At 35.4% G+C, this 23,266-nt stretch overlaps 1 protein-coding gene across 5 annotated transcripts in view; it reads right to left on the minus strand.

The window, feature by feature from the left end:
• Nucleotides 1-23,266, minus strand: part of Oseg6 (intraflagellar transport protein Oseg6) — a 745,559-nt gene that overhangs the window by 329,246 nt on the left and 393,047 nt on the right. For all 5 annotated transcript variants that reach the window (XR_016549279.1, XM_090403102.1, XM_090403101.1 and 2 more), the window contains one exon: nt 22,795-23,015. Coding sequence is in view for 4 of the 5 variants with exons in the window: in XM_090403102.1 (XP_090259228.1) it covers nt 22,795-23,015 (221 nt within the window). In the remaining variant the exon portion in view is untranslated. The remainder of the gene's footprint in view (nt 1-22,794; nt 23,016-23,266) is intronic.

Here is a 23,266-nt window from a genome sequence, read left to right on the forward strand (position 1 = left end):
ATCATTAATTTTCACACATCGAAATCTTTCAACATTCAGGAAAGGGAATACCACTGTTTATGATGGGTCATAAAAATTGCTGGCAAGCCGATTACAATGATGGGGGGCATATCCTCTATTCTCAAAACTGAACGAAATAACATCTGTGTTGCAAATGTTAGTGAACAATCAGCAAGGAAGTATAAAGAAAATTTTTCCACTGAAATTGAAGATCAAGGTAGTCTGTATCCGGTTCTCAAATCTAGTAATACTGAATACTTTCTTCACAAGTTGGTATTGTAGGTTGAAAGTGCTTGTTTCGAAACCACAGTGCAATGATTTTTTAAAAGTAATAGGCCTACAGATTTAAATTTTAATATGAATAAGAGACAAAGGACTTTGTTTAATTTTGGTGTTAAGAAATCTCTTATTGAAGGTGTTTATGACGCAACAGATAGCGATTCATCCAACTCAAGCCTACAAAGCGATCTCCAGGATGTACAAAGGGAGGGGAAAACTACCAGCACACAGGAGAAAAAGTCTGCATTCACTCATAAGTACTTATAATAATATTATAAATTTTTGGTGATTGGAATGGGATATGTCAATGAAAATTAGCACAAATTAAATTAATGATGTTGGCCTGAGGAAACTACAATATGCTACATGATTTCATTAGTCCAGTGATTGCTAACTGATTTAAATGTAATTTTATATTGACAACATGTCACACCATATACATAAGTACTAATACTCTTTATGATTATGCCATAATTAAATATTAATACATTACCAAATAACCAAGGTGTTCTGTGAAAATTTCAGGATTTGTAAAGTGTTCCATCACAGGAAAAATCTGGGAAACGCTGGTCTAGAGAACACTTTCTTCAAGTTTTTCTCTGTTGTGAACAACTGAAGTTATGGATGCATCAATTTCAACACACTTGGTATTAGTAAATATACAGGATGGGGGGGGGGGGGATTCAAAAGTTCTGATAAACACCTACAACAAAAATTAAATTGAACCAACTGATATAACCACAAGAAAGAACAACATATCTTAAAACCCATGTTCTTTCCCCATGTTTTATCAAATTGTAATAAATTGTTCTTTTCCTTTTAGGATATATAAGAAGAGGTGCTTTAATATTATTTTTGTTTTATGTGTTTGTGTTATTATGTGTTTATCAGAGAGGTGCTTAAGGGTCAAAGCTGTACAACAGACAGAAAACCTCCACATAGCCTTTAAATGAATGTGGAGAACTGACCAGGGCTTCTGCCCTAATGTCCAATTCTCACCTTCTCGTGGTGTATCCTGTTAGGTATCTACCTGGATACTGAAGGAATAGGATGGGCTGGCAATTTGGGATTTAGCTGACCAAACTTAAATCAAAATATTAAATGATGGTACAACATGACACAATTTCATGCCAGCTGGGACGTTGTCTGGTTAAACAAGGCCTCCTGTTGTTTTTGCCCAGGGAACGAGGGCAAACAGTGAAAAGTCAGCTACTTGAACAAATCCTAAAACACACACACCAACTCAACATTACCAGAGTTCAAGATCGGTACTATCAACATAAAAAGTCTGAATGGCAAAGAAATGGAACTAGCTACGAATTAAATAGGTACCAGATCAACATAATAAAGGGTGACTGAAACAAAAAAGACAAAAACTGGTTAGATCTTTCTGAGCAATAAATACAAAATGTTATATACAAGCAATTACAATCAAGGAAAAGAAGAAGTAGCCATAGTATTCAACACTAAATACGAGGCTAATCTTCTTGAGTGGCAGGCAGTCTCAAGTAGAGTGATGTGGGCAAATATCAGAATGGAGAACTGGACAATGAGACTTATTTGTGCCTATGGTCCCACAGAAGGTTCTACTAAAGTAAAAGTGGAGAAATTTTTTGAGGCTTTAGAGAAAGCAACTGACACAATGAAAAAGGAAAAGTTGGTCCTTGTTGGGGATCTAAATAGCAGAGTAGGAAAGGATTGTCTGTTGTATTCAGGCAATGAAAATCAAGGAAAAGAAGGAGTAGCCATAGTATTCACACTAAATATGACTCTAATCTTCTTGAATGGCAAGCAGTCTCAAATAGAGGGATGTGGGCAAATATCAGAATGGGGAATTAGACAATGAGACTTATTTGTGCCTATGGTCCCACAGAAGGTTCTACTAAGGTAGAAGTGGAGGAATTTTTTGATGCTTTTGAAAAAGCAACTGACACAATGAAAAAGGAAAAGTTGGTCCTTGTTGGGGATCTGAATAGCAGAGTAGGAAATGATTGTCAGACATACAAAAATATTTGAGAAAAATTTGGAGAAAAGAACAAAGCTAATAATAATGGCAAATATCTGTTGGATTTCTGCTCAGGACATGGACTGGTTATTACTAACATCATGTTCCAACATAAAAATGTGCACCAATTTACATGGAGAGAAGCGGCAAGGAATAAGAAAAGTAACATTGACTATGTTATTGTTGATAGTGATGTTTTCTCCCTGGTGCAGGACACCAGAGTGTACAAAGGATTTGAAATAGAAAGCAATCACTATTTAGTGTTGAGCAGAATAAAATTGAATTTCATATTGAAAAGAATGACACGTAAGAAAGTTTTAAAGTGAATAAAAGTTGAACAGCTCTCAGATGTGAACTGTAGACTAAAATACACAAACATTATTCAAGAAAAAATGAAACAGTTTGAGAACAGAAACCAAACCTTGGAGACTCAGTGGCAAGTCCTGAAGAAAACACTGATCGATTCAACCAGAGAGGCATGTGGTGAGGTTATCTGCAAGGATAGAAAAATCAGAACTCAATGGTGGACAGCTCTTAGAGAATGCAGAAAGAAATGTAGGAAAGCTAAATACTGTGTAAAACTAGCTAAACAAAAGTCATGGGAAGATTATGGTAAGAACATAGAAAATAAATAACCAACAGGCATGCAGTCAGGAATATCATATCCATACTTGAAGTAGAAAAAGCAATCAAAGTCCTGAAATGTGGAAAGGTATCAGGAATAGATGATATTCGACCAGAAATGTTCAAGTATGGAGGTACAAAATCTTACAGAGGCTGCACTGCATAGTTCAGTTATCAGAGGGACGAATTTCTGATGATAGGAGAGTAGATCTCATAGTACCCATATATAAGAAGGGAAATAAAACTGAATGTGAGAATTACAGAGGTATTTCTCTACTGAGTGTAAGATTTATGAAGTACATTTGAGAAATGGTTGAATAAGACTGTGGAAGAAAAGCTTGGTGAAAACCAAGCTGGATTCAGCCAAATAGAGGCTGTCAGGATCAGATTTTCACTTTATGACAAATAGTTGAAAAATCACGGAAATATAACAAAGATCTGTATTTAAGTTTTGTAGATCTCGATATGACAGGAAAAGGCATATGACAAGGTGCCAAGAGAGAAGTTATTCAAAATGCAACAGTTATATGGTGTCAATGGGACATTATATCAAGCAATACTTAGTCTTTATTTGAGTTATAATGTCAGCAGTTAGAAATGAAGGAAGTACAGGAAGATAGAAATGAAGAAGTACAGGAAGACAGTTTAATGTTAAATCTGGTGTCAGACAAAGATGTACATTATCCCCCTTTGTTATTCATTATCTGTATGAATCACATTATAAAGTAAGGTGGTATTAAACCTGATATATGAAAATTGGAGATGTTAAAGTCATCGCTTTGCTTTATGCAGATAATGTTATACTTCTGAATAAATCTGCTACAAGCTTGCAAGATTCCCTGACTAAATTGAATAGCTGTTGTAATAGATATGGTATGAAGATCATCAATAACAACACAAAGACAATGAAAATAGGCAGAAGCATTGAAAATATCAACTGAATTGTGAATGGAGAACCTGTAGAACAAGTAAAACATTTCAGCTACTTAGGCACGATTTTTAGTGACGATGGTAAAATAAATAAGGAAATGGACAACAGATTCAACAAAGCTGGTATGGTAGGGAGTCAACTGAATAAATTTATATGGAATAAAAGAGAAATTAGTCAAAACACTAAATTAGCTATATACAAGACAGTGTTCAAACCAATTTTAACTTATGGATCTTAGAACTGGGTCAGAAGTAAAGCACATGACCAAAGACTAGCAACCTCAGATATGGGAGTCCTGAGAAAGATTAGTGACATGAACAGATTGCATAAATGGCAATATCATATTGAAAATGAGGATATTAGGAAACAACTTGATATTGTCAGCATCCAGAAATGTGTTAGCAGAACTAATTTCAGGTGGTATGGTCACTTAAACAGAATGGGCGAGGAAAGATTAGCAAAACAAGTGTTGGCAGGAAAAAAACCCAGAGGAAGACTAAAATATAGGTGGACTGATATCGTAAAAAGTGCCTTAGAAGATGGAAATATAAGATCTGATAATGTTGGAGTATTGACAGGTAACAGACTGATTTGAAGGAAAATTGTAGATAGGAAGTTAGTAATGATGTAAATTTTTCATGTAGTACTATCATATCCTGTACACCCCTTGAGGGTACACCTCAGGAATTTGATGTGTTTATCAGAGTTTTTCATCCCCCCCTTTTATATACAAGGACACAAAACTGTACCCTCAGGGGGTACAGTTTGTGTCAGGATATTATGACTGTACTATATGAAAAAGTTACATTGCTGCCAACTTCCTATCTACAATTTTCCTTGAAATTAATTTGTTATCTGTCCAGACTCCAATATTATCAGATCTTATATTTCTCTCCTCTAAGGCACTTTTTACTATATCAAGCTGCCTAAGATCTTGGTCTTCCTCTGGGTCTTTTTCTTATCGTCCTGAAAAGGATACTTGTTTTGCTAACCTCTCCTCTCACATTCTGTTTAAGTGACTATACCTCCTAAGATTGGCTCTGCTAATGAATTCCTGTATGTTAGCTATGGCAAGTTCTTTCTTAATATCCTTTTTAATATGATACTGCCATTTGTTCATGCTTCTAATCTTTCTCAGAACTCTCAGTTACATGGTCTCAAGTCTTTGATCAAGTATTTTATTTTTAGCTTAGCTCTCAGATCAATAAGTTAAAATTGGGTTGAACACTATCTTGCATACAGATAGTTTAATTATACTGACTAATTTCTCACTATTACATATAAATTCGTACCATACCAGCCTTACTAATTCTGTTGTCTATTTCCATATGTAATTTGCCATCTTCACTAAAAATTGTGCCTAAAGAACCAAAATGTTATACTTGTTCTACAGGTTATCGAGTGAGGCAGTTGATGTTATCAATGTTTCTGCCTATTTTCATTATCTTTGTCTTTTTATTGATGATTTTATTCAATTTAGTCAGGGAATCCTGCAGACTTAAATTGGATTTATTTAGAAATATAACATCACCTGCATAAAGTAAAGAGCTGAGATTAACATCTCCTATTTTGATATCCGGTTTAATACCACTTTCCTTTATAATGATCCATACAGATGATGAATAACAGTGGATATAATGTACCCCATTGTCTCACACCTCAATGAACCATCTTCCTGAACTGCCTTCAATTCTAAGTAAAGGTAACTCTCATTATGCATGCTTTTATTATCCTTGCTTTTGCATCTGTGCAGTTTCATTTCGATACATAAGGAAAAACAGTTTTCTATCCAAGGTCATGGAAACTTCCACACATATGCCTTGTTTCCTACCTTTGTCTGCTGTTGCAAATAAAGATGTTTAATTAGTTAAGTATTTTTGGGTAATAAAAATTTAATTTTGTGGATCTGTTTTTTTATTCTGTAAAATTACAGGACACTTAAACAATATGTAATCTAATATTCATTAAAATTAAAAAGATATGGATTTCTATAATACATACGCTATTTGGGTGGGTGTGTGGGACCCCACCTTACCACTTTTGTTACATTTTCCCACCTCACCAGCGCCAGGTTAAGTCTTCAAGTCACCTTTATCATCTCAGATTCCTTTAACCACCTTACCGGCCATTATGGATCAAATACGCATCCTCATTAGCTTCGTATCCATCATACTGATTGATGGATTTCTAATATTGATTAAAGAGATATGGATTTCTATAATACACAACATTATTTGGATGGGTCTGTGGGACCTGCGATATCCAGGAAAAGGAAAGTCGCTAGTGGAGTGGCTCAGGGTTCTGTTTTAGGGCCATTACTATTTAACTTGTATATTAATGATATTGGCAAAGATTTGGATGGAGATATTCAGTTGTTTGCAGATGATGCAAAGTTAGAACGAGCCGTAAAGAGTAGTGAAGATGTTGTGGCTTTGCAAGAAGACTTGAATAAATTGAGTGATTGGGCAAAGAAATGGGGATGTGAGTTCAATGTTGCAAAATGTAAGGTTTTAAAATTTGGAAAACAAAGATGGGATGCAGAATTTATGCTTGGTGAGGATATATTGTTGGAGGTAGAGGAAATAAGAGATCTGGGGGTGATAGTTGATAAGGATCTAAAATTTAGGGGACACATTGCCAAAATTGTGAAGACAACACAAAGGCTTCTGGGAATGATGCGGAGGACACTGACATGTAGAAGTAGGGAGATTCTTGTTTCGTTGTATAAGGCTTTGATTAGGCCACACATGGACTATTGTGCCCAGATTTAGTCACCGTGTTTTCAGAAGGATGAAGAGATGTTGGAAAGGGTCCAAAGGCGACTGACTAAGGTAGTTTCTGACCTCTGGAATGTTGAATATGAGGAAATATTGAGAAGATGTAATTTGCAGAGTCTGGTGGAGAGGAGGATGAGGGGCTGTTATAATATCAATGGTGGAGAAGTTCTACAGAGAATAGTGGGAAATCAGGGGAGAACCAGAGGTCATCCCTGGAAACTGTATAAAGAGGGTGTGAGTAGGGGAGTGAGAGGTAGGTTTTTTTCGTGTAGAGTTGTGAATGATTGGAATGCCCTGCCTGAGAGTGTGGTGTCTGCAAGGAGTTTGAGTGTGTTTAAGGCTCGGTATGATGAGATGTGTGTGTGATAAAAGGACCTCCAAGATGAGTCTTTGACTCCATGAGGTCTTGGGGTAATAATAATAATAATAATAATAATAATAATAATAATAACATATTTCAATGTAATATCAATTTTATTAAAAGTTTAATATGCAATTCGCATCCATGATAATCTTGACATCTTGGCCAGTAGTGTAGTTAATAGAACTTTTTCTTCCATATCTAATCTTTTTCCATAGATGCCAGAACATTTTGCTACCTTCCTGATATTTATTTTTTTCACATTGCTTCATTTTCTTACATTTTTCTCTGTATTCTCCAAGGCCATGAGCTGACTTACTTGCCTAGAAACTTCAATATGCTTCCTTCTTAGTAAATAATAATATTTTTTGGTTTACCGATCAAGTATTGATCAATTTTATTAACTGAACCAACTAGTTTCGCCACACTTATCTGTTGGCATCTTCAGGGCTTACATAGAGGTTTAAACAATCTCACAATATGCATAACTGCAACTGACAAGAATAACTGTAAAAAACTGACTAGAATAATTACAAATAAAATAGTATCGAACGTGAGTGAAACACGTATCGCATGTACATGTGCAACTAGCTGTTGCTGAGGAACTTTCTGTACTTTGTATTAAAGTTCATTTCTTCCATTTTTAAGGTTCTGATTAGGGTTTTCCATATCTTGTACTATGGTATATGATATATATGGTATATATATCATATACCATACAAACTACAGAAAGTTCCTCAGCAACAGCTAGCTGATCTTGTACACGCAATACGTGTTTCACTCACGTTCGATACTATTTTATTTGTAATTATTCTAGTCAGTTTTTTACAGTTATTCTTGTCAGTTGCAATTACGCATAATTGTGAGATTGTTTAAACCTCTATGTAAGCCCTGAAGATGCCAACAGATAAGTGTGGCGAAACTAGTTGGTTCAGTTAATAAAATTGATCAACACTTGATCGGTAAACCCAAAATATTATTATTTACTAATTTATGATCAAGAAAATAACCTTCATGATGTTTCCTTCTTTTCCTTGACTTCCTCTTCAACTTTTTGAGTTCAGCATGGAGTTCTGATTTTTATATTCTTACAAATAACCTAAACACAAGCCTCTCTGCTGAATTAATCAATGTTTTTTTATCAGAGTTTGCCAGTGAATCTCCAAGATCTGGTTCTTGTTTCCAAATGCTTTCATTTCTTCTTGATTGATGTTTGTGTATTTTAGTCTACAGTTTAACTCTGAAAGCTGTTCAACTTTTATTTTATTTATTTATTTTTTTTTAATTATCTTTCACACTTTTCTTTTCAGTATGAAATCGGAACCCCCGCAACCTTAGTCTCTTGCCTCCTTTAGAATAAATTTTTATATGAAAGAAAATAACTATATATTGGCTTGATTGCTAATATTTCACTGGTATTCTATCCAGCATCTTCAGAGTGCACAAATTAATACCTCCTTTCTCTCTCTCTCTCTCTCTCTCTTTTTTTTAACCAACTTAGATGGTGCCTAATTAGGACTTTAGTCTTTGTGTTGCATGCTACAATTGCTCATACTAGTCCCAATGTTATACCGAATTGTGGTTGTCTCGCTACTGTAACAAACAAGACAACCACAATTCGGTATAACAATGGGACTAGTATGAGCAATTGTAGCGTGCAACACAAAGACTAAAGTCCTAATTAGGCACCATCTAAGTTGGTTAAAAAAAAGAGAGAGAGAGAGAGAGAGAGAGAGAGAAAGGAGGTATTAATTTGGTCTTAGGATGACTGTCTTCCCAAATCTTTGGTAGATTTATACAGCCATACTTGTTGAGGTTTGGAGTATGTTTCAAGGCTTCTGTTGATTCCAGGAACAACCTCTCTGACTTGTAAAAGCTTCTGTGCAGAACTTTTGTTCAACTTTTATTTTATTTGTTTATTTTATTTTATTATTATTTTTTTTAATTATCTTGCACACTTTTCTTTTCAGTATGAAATTGGAACCACTGCAACCTCAGTCTCTTGCCTCCTTAAGAATAAATTTTTATATGAAATTTATTCTAAATTTCACATAAAATTTAGAATAAATTTTATATGAAATTTATCGATCCAATCAATCCTGTGTGCAGGGGGTATCCAAAGCATGGTCTGCTAGACCCAACTTTTGATAGCGATAGTGCTGCATGTATTTTTTGTGTTCACTGAGGCGGATGTTGGCCTGGTTGGCTGAGTGGTTAGAGTATCCACTTTCCAGCCAAAAGGCTGAGGGTTCGAATCCCGCCATAGGCACGGATGTTTGTGATTATCTGTGAAAATATTAGTAGTAGTGGGTGGTAGATGGCGTTGGTGTAGATGATGATTATAGCTGGAGAATTGGGTGGAGACAGAGTTGTAGAGTAGGTGCCCTCCCTCGATGAGTCTTTGGAATCCCTGGAGGTGTCACGTAATAATAATAATAATGTCCACAGTTCTTCCTGTCTGTCCATAGTAGGCTCGACAACATGAGGGCACTTCATAGACTCCAGGATGTGATAGAGGAGAGACTCTGTCCTTAGGTGAATGGATGCGAGTTGCCAATTTCACATAAGGTTTAAACACGGTGCGTGGTTTTTTCAGATGTGCCTTTAATGTATGGGATGGTGACAGTTTTGTTGTAGTCTTCTGTGGTAGACAGTGGATATAGGGGGGAGGGAATTTCTGGGGAGCATTTAGTATATTATCTATCTTATGGGGATTATAGCCAGTCAAGAAGGTGAGACGTAGGTGAGAAAGTTCAGCAGTGAGAGCAATGTCATCGGAACAAATTGCACTAGCTCTATGGGTTAGTGTTTTTAGAATACCATATTGTTGAGATGGCTGATGGTGTGATTGTTTATGTAAATATCTCTCTGTATGTGTGGATTTTCTATAAACCGAGAATGATAAGGAACCTTCTGGAAGACGTGTGATTAGTGTGTCCAGGAAGGACAGATAGTCATTGGCTTCTAGTTTCATTGTAAAGTGAGATTTTTGGGTGCCAGCTATTTAAATGCACTAAAAAAGTATTCAGTGTGTCTTGGCCAAATAGCAAACACATCATCAACATATAGTGTAGCCCAACACTAGGTTTGAGAGTGGCTGTATTGATAGCTAGCTTTTCCAGATGTTCTATGTAAAAGTTGGCTAAGGGCAGGGGGGAGGGGATCCCATAGCTGTCCCATCTAATCGTTTGTATATTTTCCCTTTCCATGTAAAATAACCTGCCTGCACTGTGAATTTAAACAGCTGAAATATATCAGGGGGAAATTGTGAATTCAGTAAATTAAGGATTTCAGTTAATGGTACATTTGTGAATAGTGAGGTGATATCAAAACTCACTATTAAGTCTGAACTTTTTGAGGAATGGTTTTCTAAAATACTTTTTAGGTGGGTAGCATTTTTAACAAAAGAGGGAGAATTGTTTGTGAAAGTGGCTAGTAGTTTGGCTAAATGTTTAGCAAGTTTATATATAAGACTGTTTAAACCATGGGTGTCAAACTTGCGGTCAGCGACGAATATTTTTGTGGCCCAGCCAAACGTTTGCCAATGAAAGTGATTACTTACATATAGGTGTTGCATGAATTTCCTTTTCACGCAGGCGAACCATTTCCCCCACTATTTCTACCAGCTGAATATATACCTACTATCACGTGCCAGTGCCACTCCCACATCTAGTCGTCAGTCTTGTTTGAACTGACTTGTTTGGTGTGCGTAATAGGAAATATTTTGCTTTCGGTGAACAAGAAAAATAAGTTTATTTACATTACGCTTATTAATTTGTGCAGTTATTTAGTGTCTGGTAAGTTGATGTTCAAGAAAAAACATCAGTTTTTATTAAAATATTCTATTATTTTATGTTAACGATTATTAATTTTTATCAGTCCTTTGTATTCAGCATGTCTCTATTGAAACCAAGTGATAGTAATAAATGAAAAATTGCTGACAAACATCGAAATTTCCAAGAAAAGTGGGAATTGGAGTATTTTTGCTGTGAAGTAAAAAATAAAATAATCTGCTTAATATGTAATAATGTTATCAGTGCACCAAAGTTATACAACATTAATCATCACTATGAACAACATAAATCAAAATATGATAATTACGAGGGATTAATGAGACAAGAAAAGTTGAAAGAGCTCAAGTCAGGACTGAAAAAACAACAGTTCATGTTTACTAAAAGTATCACCAGAAAGTGAAGCGGTGGTACATGCAAGCTACGTCTTGTCGGAGTTGATAGCTAAACACTCGAAACCTTTTACTGAAGGTGATTTCATTAAGGAATGTCTAATTAAAGCTGCAGAAGTTATTTGGCCTGAAAACATGAAGGCTTTTCAAACAATTTCTTTGTCTCGAAATACAGTTGCGGAAAGAATTACTAATTTGGCCAACAATTTAAGTGTTTGAATCAAAGCCAAATCATCTAGTTTTGAAGCTTTTTGCATTGACTGTGACAAGAGTACAGACATTGGGGGCATAGCTCAATTAGCTGTGTTTCTTCGTGCTTGCGACATGGATTTCAACATTTTTGAGGAATTATTGGAACTAGTCCCAATGCATAACACTAGGACAGGACAAGATATATTTAATTATGTTTTTGAACTTCTGCATAAATACAATCTACCTCTGTCAAAATTAACTTCTGTAGCTACAGATGGAGCTCCTTCTATGACCAGAATAAACAATGGTTTCGTGGCATTAGTGCAAAAAAAACAAAGTGAAATTTATGACGGATCCAAGATACATCGTATGCATTGTTTATACATCAAGAAGTATTATGCGCAAAAGTAATAAACATGGAAAATGTGTTGACATCTATCAAAAAATTCATTAATTTCATAAAATCTCGAGGCTTAAATCAGCGACAGTTCTCTGCTTTCTTAAGTGAATTAGACAACGAATATTTCGGTTTGTCCTACTATACCCAGGTACGTTGGCTATCCTGCTCCAAGATTCTTAAACAATTCTGGGACTTGAAAAAAGAAATATGTCAGTTCTTAATAACTAAAAATCAAGACACAAGCCTTTTTTTTGACACAGTGTGGTTGCAAGATATATCCTTCATGGTTGATATGGTTGATATAACAAAACACTTATATGATTTAAATTTTAAACTGTAAGGAAAAGATCAGATCATTACGAACATGTGTGACCAAGTTAAGGCATTCAAATGTAAACTAGATCTTTGGGAAAAGCAGTTGAAAAATGAAGATTTAACACACTTTCCGACATGCAACATGAACAAATCACGTTTAAATGAAACTGCATCGTATCAAAAATACGCAGAAAAAATTGTAAGCCTTAGAACTAAATTTGAAACAAGGTTTGCAGATTTTAAATTTTTGGAAGACAAGTTTTCTTTGTTTTCTTCGATTTTTTCAATAAATATTGAATCAGTACCTAATCAAATGCAATGGAGGTAATTGAGATCCAGTGCGATTCAGATTTGAAGGCAAAATTCAGTGAAGTTGGCATGCCTGGATTTTTACAGATATTTACCTGCCAGGTTTAAAAATACTCGAAAATTCGCATATGAAATTATAACCATGTTTGGAAGTACTTATCAGTGTGAGCAGTTATTTACAATTATGAAGGGAAATAAGTCTCCTGTCAGATCCAGAATTACTGACATTCACCTTGGATCAGTTTTGAAAGTAATCACTGCGAACAAGATTTCCCCCGAAGTAGGAAAGATAGTAGCAGAGAAGAAATGCCAAGTGTCAGGGGGAAAACATTAATTTTTATCGTTGTTCTTGTTCTTTTTTATACTGTACTTTTCAAAATAAACCTGTGCTTTTATGAAAATTGAAGTTTTTGTGTTTTGTGGCCCACATAAACTTAAACCTCGTTTATTTGGCCCGTGTTAGCCTTTGAGTTTGACATGCTTGGTTTAAACTATCTACAATAGGGTGTAAAGGTGTAACTTGTTTGTGAATTTTTGGAGCTCCATATTTCCTGGATGTTTTAACGTGGAAGGGCTTGAGTTTGTTGACTGTTTCTTTAGGCCAGGAAGTTACTTTGTTCGAGAATTTGCACACCTTGTTCTTTTGTGAGTTAGTGGGATCCAGATCTATAATTTGATATGTTGACTGGTCTTGGATAAGTGCGTGCATTTTGCTTTCATATTCTGTTGTATCCATCACCACAGTTGTGTTTCCTTTGTCTGCTTTGGTTTTGGTAATGTGGTTATTATTGTGTAGCTCTTTTAGAGCCATGATTTCTTTATGTGGGATATTATTTTTGGGAAGCTTAGAATGGATTAGAATGTTGGCCATGTCTGACTGAATGTTATTGGCTATTGCTGGAGGCAGGTTGTATATCCCGTATTCAACGGAAACCATTATTTTGGCTTTTGGAATTTCTTTGGGAGTAACGGCAAAGTTGTGTCCCTGACTTAATGCACTCGTGGCTCCTTTGGTTAAAGTTAAGTTCTAAAAGAGGTAAACCGTGAGTAGACATAACTATATATAATAAATAACGGAAAAACTCACGTAGAAATATTATTTAATGGTATAATTTTCGCCCGTGTGTCACAGGCATCTTCAGTACAATTAGGCACAAAAATCAAACATTAACTGACAATTTCAAAAAGCGCCACCTAAGTAGCTGGTGTAAGATAACTAAAAAGGTCAATAACTTTCCTAAAAAAAAAAAAAAAAAAAAAAAAAAATATTTAATACAATAAAAAGTTAGGAAAGATTAGCTGATTTGTAAAGTACTATCTCCCATAAAGGGGATAGACGTAAGCCGTCGGATCTGTTTAAGTTAGGAGAATGAAGTAGAGTTTCACATGCTTCTTTATAAAGGCGTTCCATGAGAAACTGACTTTTGTGAAGAACTCTTGTCTTTTTCCAATGAACTCTGTGTCTAGTGAAGATGGCATGTTCTGCAAGTCCAGACTTTTCAGGTTTAAAGTAGTCAATATAAGATTGGTGTTCTTCTAGCCGAATGGAGGCAGATCTTCCCGTTTGTCCGAAATAACATAATCCACAAGAGCACGGAATCTGGTAGACACCTGGATGATTAAGATGTGGAAGCTTGTCCTTTGGAGAAGCGAGAAAGGTGGAGATTTTTCTAAACGGTCGAAAGGCAACAAAAATATTCAGTGGTTTTAAAATTTTTGCTATACGTTCACTGATGCCTTGTATATAAGGGATGGTAATGCGCGTTATTTCCTCTGTGTTTGAAGAGGGAGACATATTAAATCTACTCAAAGTTCTTTTAATGAAGTAATTCTTATAGCCATTAGATAGAAAGGAAGAAGCTATATATCGTATTTCTTTCTGTAAAAGATCGTCTGTAGAACAAAAGGAGTGGGCCCGATGAACCAGTGTTTTAATAGTTCCTGCCTTTTGACTGGGATGGTGATGAGATTCCGCATGGATATAATGGCCTGTATGAGTCTTCTTTCTATAAACAGAGAAATGTAGGTTACCATCTGGTTGGCGAAGAATTAGAAGATCTAAAAAGGCTAACTGCTTATTTGATTCTACTTCTAGGGTAAACTTCACAAAAGTCAGTTTCTCATGGAACGCCTTTATAAAGAAGCATGTGAAACTCTACTTCATTCTCCTAACTTAAACAGATCCGACGGCTTACGTCTATCCCCTTTATGGGAGATAGTACTTTACAAATCAGCTAATCTTTCCTAACTTTTTATTGTATTAACACGTTCGCTGCCACGCTACTTTGGCATGGTCTGTTCCCCTACGCCGAGCAGTTTTCCTTCTTCAAGGTCAGTACGATAATCTCGTTACCAGAGGTAAACGTCCTACGAGTATACTCGTAGTTGGCTTGTACGGAGCATATACGGTCTATGAGAATACACAGATTTGATGCTAGCCCCACAAGCCAAGCATTTTGGCTTCTTCAAGGTCACTACAATAATCTCGTTCCCGGCGGTAAGCGTCCTACGAGTATACTCGTAGCTGGCTTGTGAAGCAGGTTCACCTACTACGAGTATACTCGTAGTTGGCAGCGAACGTGTTAAATATATATATATATATATATATATTTTTTTTTTTTTTTTTTTTTTTTTTTAGGAAAGTTATTGACCTTTTTAGTTATCTTACACCAGCTACTTAGGTGGCGCTTTTTGGAATTGTCAGTTAATGTTTGATTTTTGTGCCTAATTGTACTGAAGATGCCTGTGACACACGGGCGAAAATTATACCATTAAATAATATTTCTACGTGAGTTTTTCCGTTATTTATTATATATAGTTTGGTTAAAGTTGCCAATGATGAGTTCACAGTGACGCCATCTTGTTGTAATTGCATTCGCTGCATAGCAATGCATTGTTGGGCGATTTCAAATTTCTTCTGGTGCCAGTTTTTAACTTTGGCGAATTCTTTGTTGGCAGGATTGATTGGCAAAAAACAAAAGTCCTACACAGAAGCTTTACAAGTCAGATAGGTTGTTCCTGGAATCAACAGAAACCTTGAAAAATACTTCAAACCTCAACAAGTATGGCTGTATAAATCTACCAAAGATTCAGGAGACAGTCATCCTAAGACCAAATTAATACCTGCTTTCTCTCTTTTTTTCTCATTAAAATCTCAATTTTAATATAGTTATCCTACAATTGATCTTTAAGCATTCCAGATAAAAGAGCAAAGGTTTTGAAACAATAGAACTTAAAAGTTACATTTTGAGCACTACAAAATATATCCATGATACAAAGATGCTAAAACAATCTCTCCAACTTCTTATATGACCAACAGTGTGCAAAATCTTTTTTATTTGCAGCACTTATTATTATTATCATTTTTTTTTTTTTTACCAACTTGGTGCCTAATTAGGACTTTAGTCTTTGTGTTGCACACTACAATTGCTCATATTAGTCCAATTGTTATACCGGATTGTGGTTGTCTCACTACTGTAACAAACTTTGTGTGCTCTGAAGATGCTGGATAGAATACCAGCATCTTGTGTGCTCTGAAGATGCCAGATAGAAATATTAGCAATTAAGTCAATAAATAGTTATTTTCTTATCAATCTTTGTTCGCATCTATACCATTAAAACTCAATCAACATGTATGACGAACACATAAGCCTTTCCATGCATTTTTATATGCAAGTCTCACCATTCCTCTTAAAATCTTATTAAAGCATCTGAAGAAATAACTAAAACCATATCCACTATTAGAAATAACTTATCAGACTGAGAATCCTAAATAAAATAAACTGAAATATATCCTATATGGATTAACGACTACTAGAATACTTCATACTTATCTATTTATATAAGGATGTCCTCTCCCAGTCTTTCATTTCCACCTTTTCTTCTAATTTCTGTCCCGTCATCATATATTGAAGATACAGAAACTTGACTCCACAGTTTTTCTCCTATTGTGTTCCTTCCCTACTCCATGAACAGTCGAATGCTTAGCAGCATTCAGTAACTTTTTGCTTCTGCACATGTTGTAAATGCAACTGAGAAATTTCCACTCAAGTCCACCATTTGCACCACCATCACTGCTTTCCAGTATTAGGCTTAAACGGACAAAGTTCTTTCTTCACAGTGCAGAAAAGTTTAATCAATTACATTTATGATATGAAACAGCCAGAATTTATAACAGTTCTTTATTTAACAGTCTTTTATGCACTGAGGTAAGTTCATTCAATCATTCATGCAATGTAAATTATAGTGGTAACTTTCACTTCCCTTGTAATTGACAACATATTGTAAACATTTGTCTATATGCAAAAGCACCAACATTACAAAACTTTGATAGCTTATTCAAAATCCCAATGCTTTAATATCTAATCTAAATACATTTATTTTATATTTTTAACTTGTTGGATATCTCAATTTTAATATAGTTATCCTACAATTGATCTTTAAGCATTCCAGATAAAAGAGCAAAGGTTTTGAAACAATAGAACTTAAAAGTTACATTTTGAGCACTACAAAATATATCCATGATACAAAGATGCTAAAACAATCTCTCCAACTTCTTATATGACCAACAGTGTGCAAAATCTTTTTTATTTGCAGCACTTATTATTATTATCATGTTATCCTCCATGGAATCACAAGACTCATCATGGGAGGTAAACACTAGTCAATACAAAGTCTATCATACAACTCCTTAAACTCATCCACTGTTTGCAATTTAACCATCCTCTCAGGCAATGCATGCCATGTTCCTATCATTCTCCATGCAAAAACTTACTTCTTACACTTTTATTCACTACTAACTTCCAGGGATGGTCCCTTGTCTTTGTTCCTTCCCCTTGTACCACATGAAAAATCTCTCAGTGTTAATACAATAATAACCCTTCAACAGCTTAAATGTCTTAATGATATCCTCCCACCTCCCCTCTTTGTCATCTATCTACCAAACTTTACAGTCTGCATGCCCTCTCTATCATTGTAATCAACACTGTACAGTCCTGATATCATTTTAGTTCTCCATCACTGCACCCTCTCCAAGATTGCTTCATCCCCTTCAAATCCCAGTGACCACATCTGAGCACAGAAATCCAGATGTGGTCTGATCAAAGCTTTATAAAATGAGGTCACCACACTTTTATCTCATGTGGTCAACGTCCTCCTCAATACTACAGCAATTCTCTGACATGTCTTCACAACCTTTGCAATGTGTTCTCTGAACTTCAAAGTTTTATCTACAATCACTGCAAGATCCCTTGTTTCCTCCAATATAACTCCACCAAGTGGGTATGAGACATCCCATCTGTAGATCCTAAATTTCTAAACCATTCATTTAGTTTCATTAAACTTTTATTCCCATTTATTTGACCACATTTCCAGCTTATTCATATCCTCTTGAAGAGCCAAAATGTCAGCAGTATTACTAATAACCCTCCCAAACTCCACATCATTTGCAAACAACTGCATATCTCCCTTGTCCTCTGACAATATGACTGACATAAAGATTGAACAGTCTTGCTTGGTCCCAGTAATGAACCATGTGGAACTCCACTGATCCCCATCCTACTCCCTGATACAGCTCCCTCATATGCTACTCTTTGATATCTAGCAGAAAGCCAGTTACCAATCCAATACACTAACCATGATATCCAAACTCATATGATGCAACTTAAACACCAACTTGTCATGTGGCACCCTGTCAAGTGCCTTTGGAAAAAAAAAATAAAAAAAAAGATAGTGTATGCCTTACCCTCACCATTGCATTTGTTACTCTATTGTAAAAGGTAACCAGTTTAACAAATTCATACTAGCCGGCACAAATAATATTTCCCTCATCTGCCCAATTCTGTATATGAATTGTTACCAATTTCTCCAAAATCTTAAGCCTTTGGAGAAATACAAACAGACCTATGGTTTGATACCTCCATTCTACCACCACCTTTATGAAATAGCACTATCTTACCATCCTTCCACTATCTAGGAACAAGTCCCACTGCAAAACTTTCATTAAACAGCCAAGTTAATGGCACGCTCAGTTCCACACCACCTTTCTAAAACATGTGGTGAAATTCCATCTAGTACATTTAATACTAAGTATTCAGAATATATCCTCTTCATTCACTTTTAACACTTCACCACTCCTTATTCTTTTAGGAATGAAGCCTGCTATACTAGAATGGAACATTCTAATAAAGTGATGATCAAATACCTCAACTATCTCATTTGCACTGGTTACCCAAAGACCATCTCTATCCAGCAAGTTAATTCGTCCAATAATTTTTCCTCCTACTTGCACAGAACATAAAAAAACTCCTTGGGATTCTCCTTGGATTGTAATACTAATCTTATCTCATATTCTATTTTTTCTCTCTCTCTCCTTACAATACTAGTCACTTTTCTAACCTGAGTCCTATATTCCACATGTCACTATTCACCCATCATTATGTCTTCAAATCTCTTTTTCATCTGAAATTCCTCTTTTTTCTCTTGTCATCCATTTGATTACAAATTGTGTTATTTTTTTTTTACTCGAGGTATATACAATCTGATATTGCAGTCAACATTTTTTTTTAAATTTTACTTTTATAAATATCTGCCATGCACTACTAACCTCTTGTCTTTCAAATTCTTTCATCCATTTTGCTGCTACAAGCTGCTTTTTAATATGGTTCTTGCCTGTCTTATAATTCCATATAAATTCCTTCTGCCTTGATACCTCAACATGCCTATTTATCCTCCAAGTAAGGAAAATAGGATCACTTTCACTAACTGGGTACAAGCATAATATCTCAGTCACAATCAGATTGTCTAATGCTATGATAAAATCCAAATCTCTAAATCCTCATATTCCCTGCACTACATGCTGCCAAGAGCAGTTGTTCCTCAACAAATCCAAATATTCAGTTCCCTTAGAAGTGAATGCTGCCTTCTCTGCTCAGTTTATGTTGCTATAGTTGAAGTCTTCCAATCATAATCACTTGCTTTACAATTACCAAACTAATTTTCCTAAACATATCCTGCTCATCACCATCTATATTCCCTGGTCTACAGTAATATCCCACTAAACATCCTGTCTAAATATCTTATAGACATCTTTCTCACATAATATACTCTCAAAGCCATTAGCATTATTTCCATGATTCTCTGCCCTGAGAGAACACAATTAATCTCTTATCATGCATAACACTTCACCACCACATTGACCATCCCTATCCTGCCAAGATATGCTATATCCTTCAATATCTATCTTCTTGTTAAACATCCTCTTCAGTTTACCTAGTTTTATTGATACCAACAATCTTTGAAGAGACTGAGTCATCAGTGCTACAAACTGATTTCCTATATTCCTAATGCTCTTATCATTCGTAAGCACAAAAACCAGTGTACTGCCAGTATTCTTATAGCCACCATAACTCCCTTCATAATTCACTTGGTTCTGTAATATATATAGTGTACATCCTCTCATTTCTTAAGCTATTATGGCCACATGAGGCCATCCTTGGTATGTTCTGCCCATATAATTCTACTTTCCATGTCCTGCCATGACACGCTCACTTACACAGTAAACAACAGTCTCTCCAAATGCCTACATCCCTCTGCATTCAAACATACTCCACCTTTTGCATGCAACACTTTTCTATCCTCAAATGTATTCCACGCATTCACATATTCCAGACTTCTCTTCCTACACAGCTTTGTTTTCATCTCATTCATTATTACTGATCTTCTCCTCCACTCTGTATTATCATATTAGGAAAACATGCTCACTATCTTTCCTTGGACACATTTCTGCTACACTACCTCTCAGGTCATTCACACTAACCATTACTCTCATCTCCTCTATTTTTCATACCTCTTCACTGCTAGTGCCACACTCTATTGTTCCATCTTGCAAGCACTCATCTGGAACTCTACTCTGTACACCCTGAATCATCAAATCTGCATACATGATACTCCGAACATATTCAATTCAATCATCTTTCTCTCACCAGCTTCCCTGGCTCTTTCCACTTCCAATCTCTCTCTCTCTCTCTTTCTCTCTTTTCTTTCCAACATCCCCTTCTTCCTGTCATCTTCCTATCTCTTGTTCCACTCTCTCTCTCTCTCTCTCTCTCTCTCTCTCTCTCTATCCATCCATTCTCTAGCCTCTCTCTCTCTCTCTCTCTCTGAAGTGCACTAACAATAGGTTTCTCCCTTCTTTAAGTAATTCTGATGGAATATTGACAATTCTTGCTGTTTTTCCTGTTTTTGATTTTAGGATAGATATTTTATTCAAGTCGCATCCTATTTGCATTTATCTAAATAAGCATAAAATGGCTAAAGTGAGCATTAAAGAAGTTCATAGGTTTCCCACAGTTTCCCATATCTAGAAGGTTCCCAAAAACTTACTGTGCTTATTAGACTGCTTTTCAAGAAACACTTGAAAAGATGAACAATGTTTGTTTCTAGATTTCAGAATATATTAAATTCCTTGAGTTTGTGGTTTTACTCATACCTGCAACATGCAGATGACCATATTTCTCAAAAATGAAAAGTAATCTGATTATTATTCCTAATATACAATAATAACATCAAAAATTCTCCAAAAAATTAATATAGCCAACTTTTTGAAATTAATAATTCAAAATATTAATATTTACTATAAAACAGAATTGTAAAGTATTGAAAGGTAAAAGGAAAAAGGAACATGATTTGATAGGCTTAGGATTTTGTGTGTGTGTGTGTGTGTGTGTGTGTGTGTGTGTGTGTGTGTGTGTGTGTGTGTGTGTGTGTGTGTGTGTGTGTGTGTGTGTGTGTCATGTGGGCAAGAGAGTAAGAAGAAAGGAGGAAGTTCTGTTGACTTTTTTTTTTAAACAGCTGAAGGTTGAATACTTGGGGAAAGGTAAAGTGGGCAAATGGGGAAAGCTATTCCAAAGAACAGAGGTAGATGGAGTAAAAGATGAGGCAATGAAGTTGATTTGGTGAATTTTGAGCTGGACTGTAAATGAGTTTAGTAGCAGAAGCTCTTGTTCTTATGATTTTGGAAGAAAGTGATAGCAGAACACTGTCCATGGAAGTATCTGTATAACAGGCATAAAGCAGAAAATGAATGACAAAGAGAAAGGGATTGAAGTGCCTCTGTAAGAGATGATTATTAATTAACTGTATTGCCTTCTTGGTTGGGTGTATATAGGATTTTTACAGAGTTATCAGCTGTAAAGGTATGAAGAAACTGCATACCTGTAAAGGTATGCAGTTTTCTTCAGCAGAAAACTGCACACCAAGTTTTTTTAGAAGCTGCAAAAACAATGGCTGAGATGCATTTGTGCTAGGAAACAGAGGTGCAAGTCAGTCCAAGAAGGGAAATCTAATCGTGTTTAGATATTTAGATGTTATTGAAAGTTGGCAGAAAGGATGCGAGGTTTTTTTGCAAAAGATTAGGAAGGACTGAGTTTTGGTAGCTACAAGTTGTCCTTACATCAGAGTTCAGGATGTTGGTTATAGCGGATCTCTAGTGTTCTAACAATTTGGCATTATAACATTTGTCAAATGAAAAGAAAGAATGGAGTCATCTGCAAAGCTATGCATAGGATTTGAAGTCTGTGATAGCAGGTCATTTAGGTACAGAAGGATGAGACTGGGTGAAAGTAAAACTGTGGGGATACTCCTGCATTGGTGGGGAAATCTGAGGAGAAGAAGAAACCATCCACAATTCATAGTGAGCAACCAGCCAGAAAACTGGCACATCAGTTGCAGAGGATAGAAGGCAGACCAATGAATAGCAGTTTGCTAAGCATGCTCCTATGCCTAACCTGATTTTGAAATGTTGAGAGATTTCAAAAGCTCTTGACAATTAAGAGTTGTACATAAATAGAAGTTGCACAATGATGCACTTTATTTATTTATTTTTTTGCACATCTGATCATATTTCTTGTTGTCTGATTTGTGAAGTAATATAAGTAGTATAAGATATGCCAGAAAAGAGTAAAGAGGGCCAAGGTGACTGAGTAGACAGTCCAACCAATAGTATATGTGTTTGAATTTCACAGCGGGTATAGATATTTTGTGAATGTGGGTAGTGGACGAATTTCACCATCCAGCATGAGAGTATCACTCTCCTTACTGGAAGCCTAAAGTAGTGATAAGGCCTTCTGGATTATCTAGCCCTATGCCTACTTACAGTACTAATGTATAAACAGTTTACAAAGTTTCATGTGTGAAATTCACATAAAAAAATAATCATTTCATGCTAATCTAATAATGAAATATATAATGCAGGCAATAATAATAATAAAGAAACTGTACTAATTTTTAGCATTTAAAAATCTGAGAGATAGAAAGAATTTTTTTATTTTTTTCATCTAAAAGAGCTTTTATTTTTGTATATCCAATAGTAATTTTGCATTCTTGTTTGCAGCAGCAATATCTTGGAAAGAACTACTCACATAAATTCTAATTGCTGGGCATATTCCCTTGAGATGAATGGAATCTGTTCAGGAGCTAATTTCTTTGACAAATATAAAGCTTGATCCCAGTGCAATAAGTCTTGTCGCATTTCTAGGGCAGCTGAAGGGTAAGATGAAGCTAGGTACAAATCCTGAGCAAGATTGAAATCTCCTCTAAACATTGCCAAATGACCTGCTAGCAAATTTCTGTCTTCAGTATCCTTGAGTCGAAGAAAAAAAAACATATTTAAAAATAATTAGTCATCTTATTTTTCAAGAGAATCCTACAAAGCATAACAAAGTTTTAAATAATTTTTAAAACAATATTAGAGGATAATAACTTTAATAATTATACACTTGTTATTCACTGGTTTATATAATTAAAACCAACAGTTATCATTTCTTGATACAAACAGAAACTCATAAATTTCATGTATCAAAATAAACAGCACTACACTGTTAAATAATCAAG

This window comes from Typopeltis vanoorti, chromosome 13, assembly GCF_054136105.1.
Source record: "Typopeltis vanoorti isolate ZY-2024b chromosome 13, IOZ_Tvanoo_1.0, whole genome shotgun sequence".
In the NCBI taxonomy this organism is placed as follows: domain Eukaryota; kingdom Metazoa; phylum Arthropoda; class Arachnida; order Uropygi; family Thelyphonidae; genus Typopeltis; species Typopeltis vanoorti.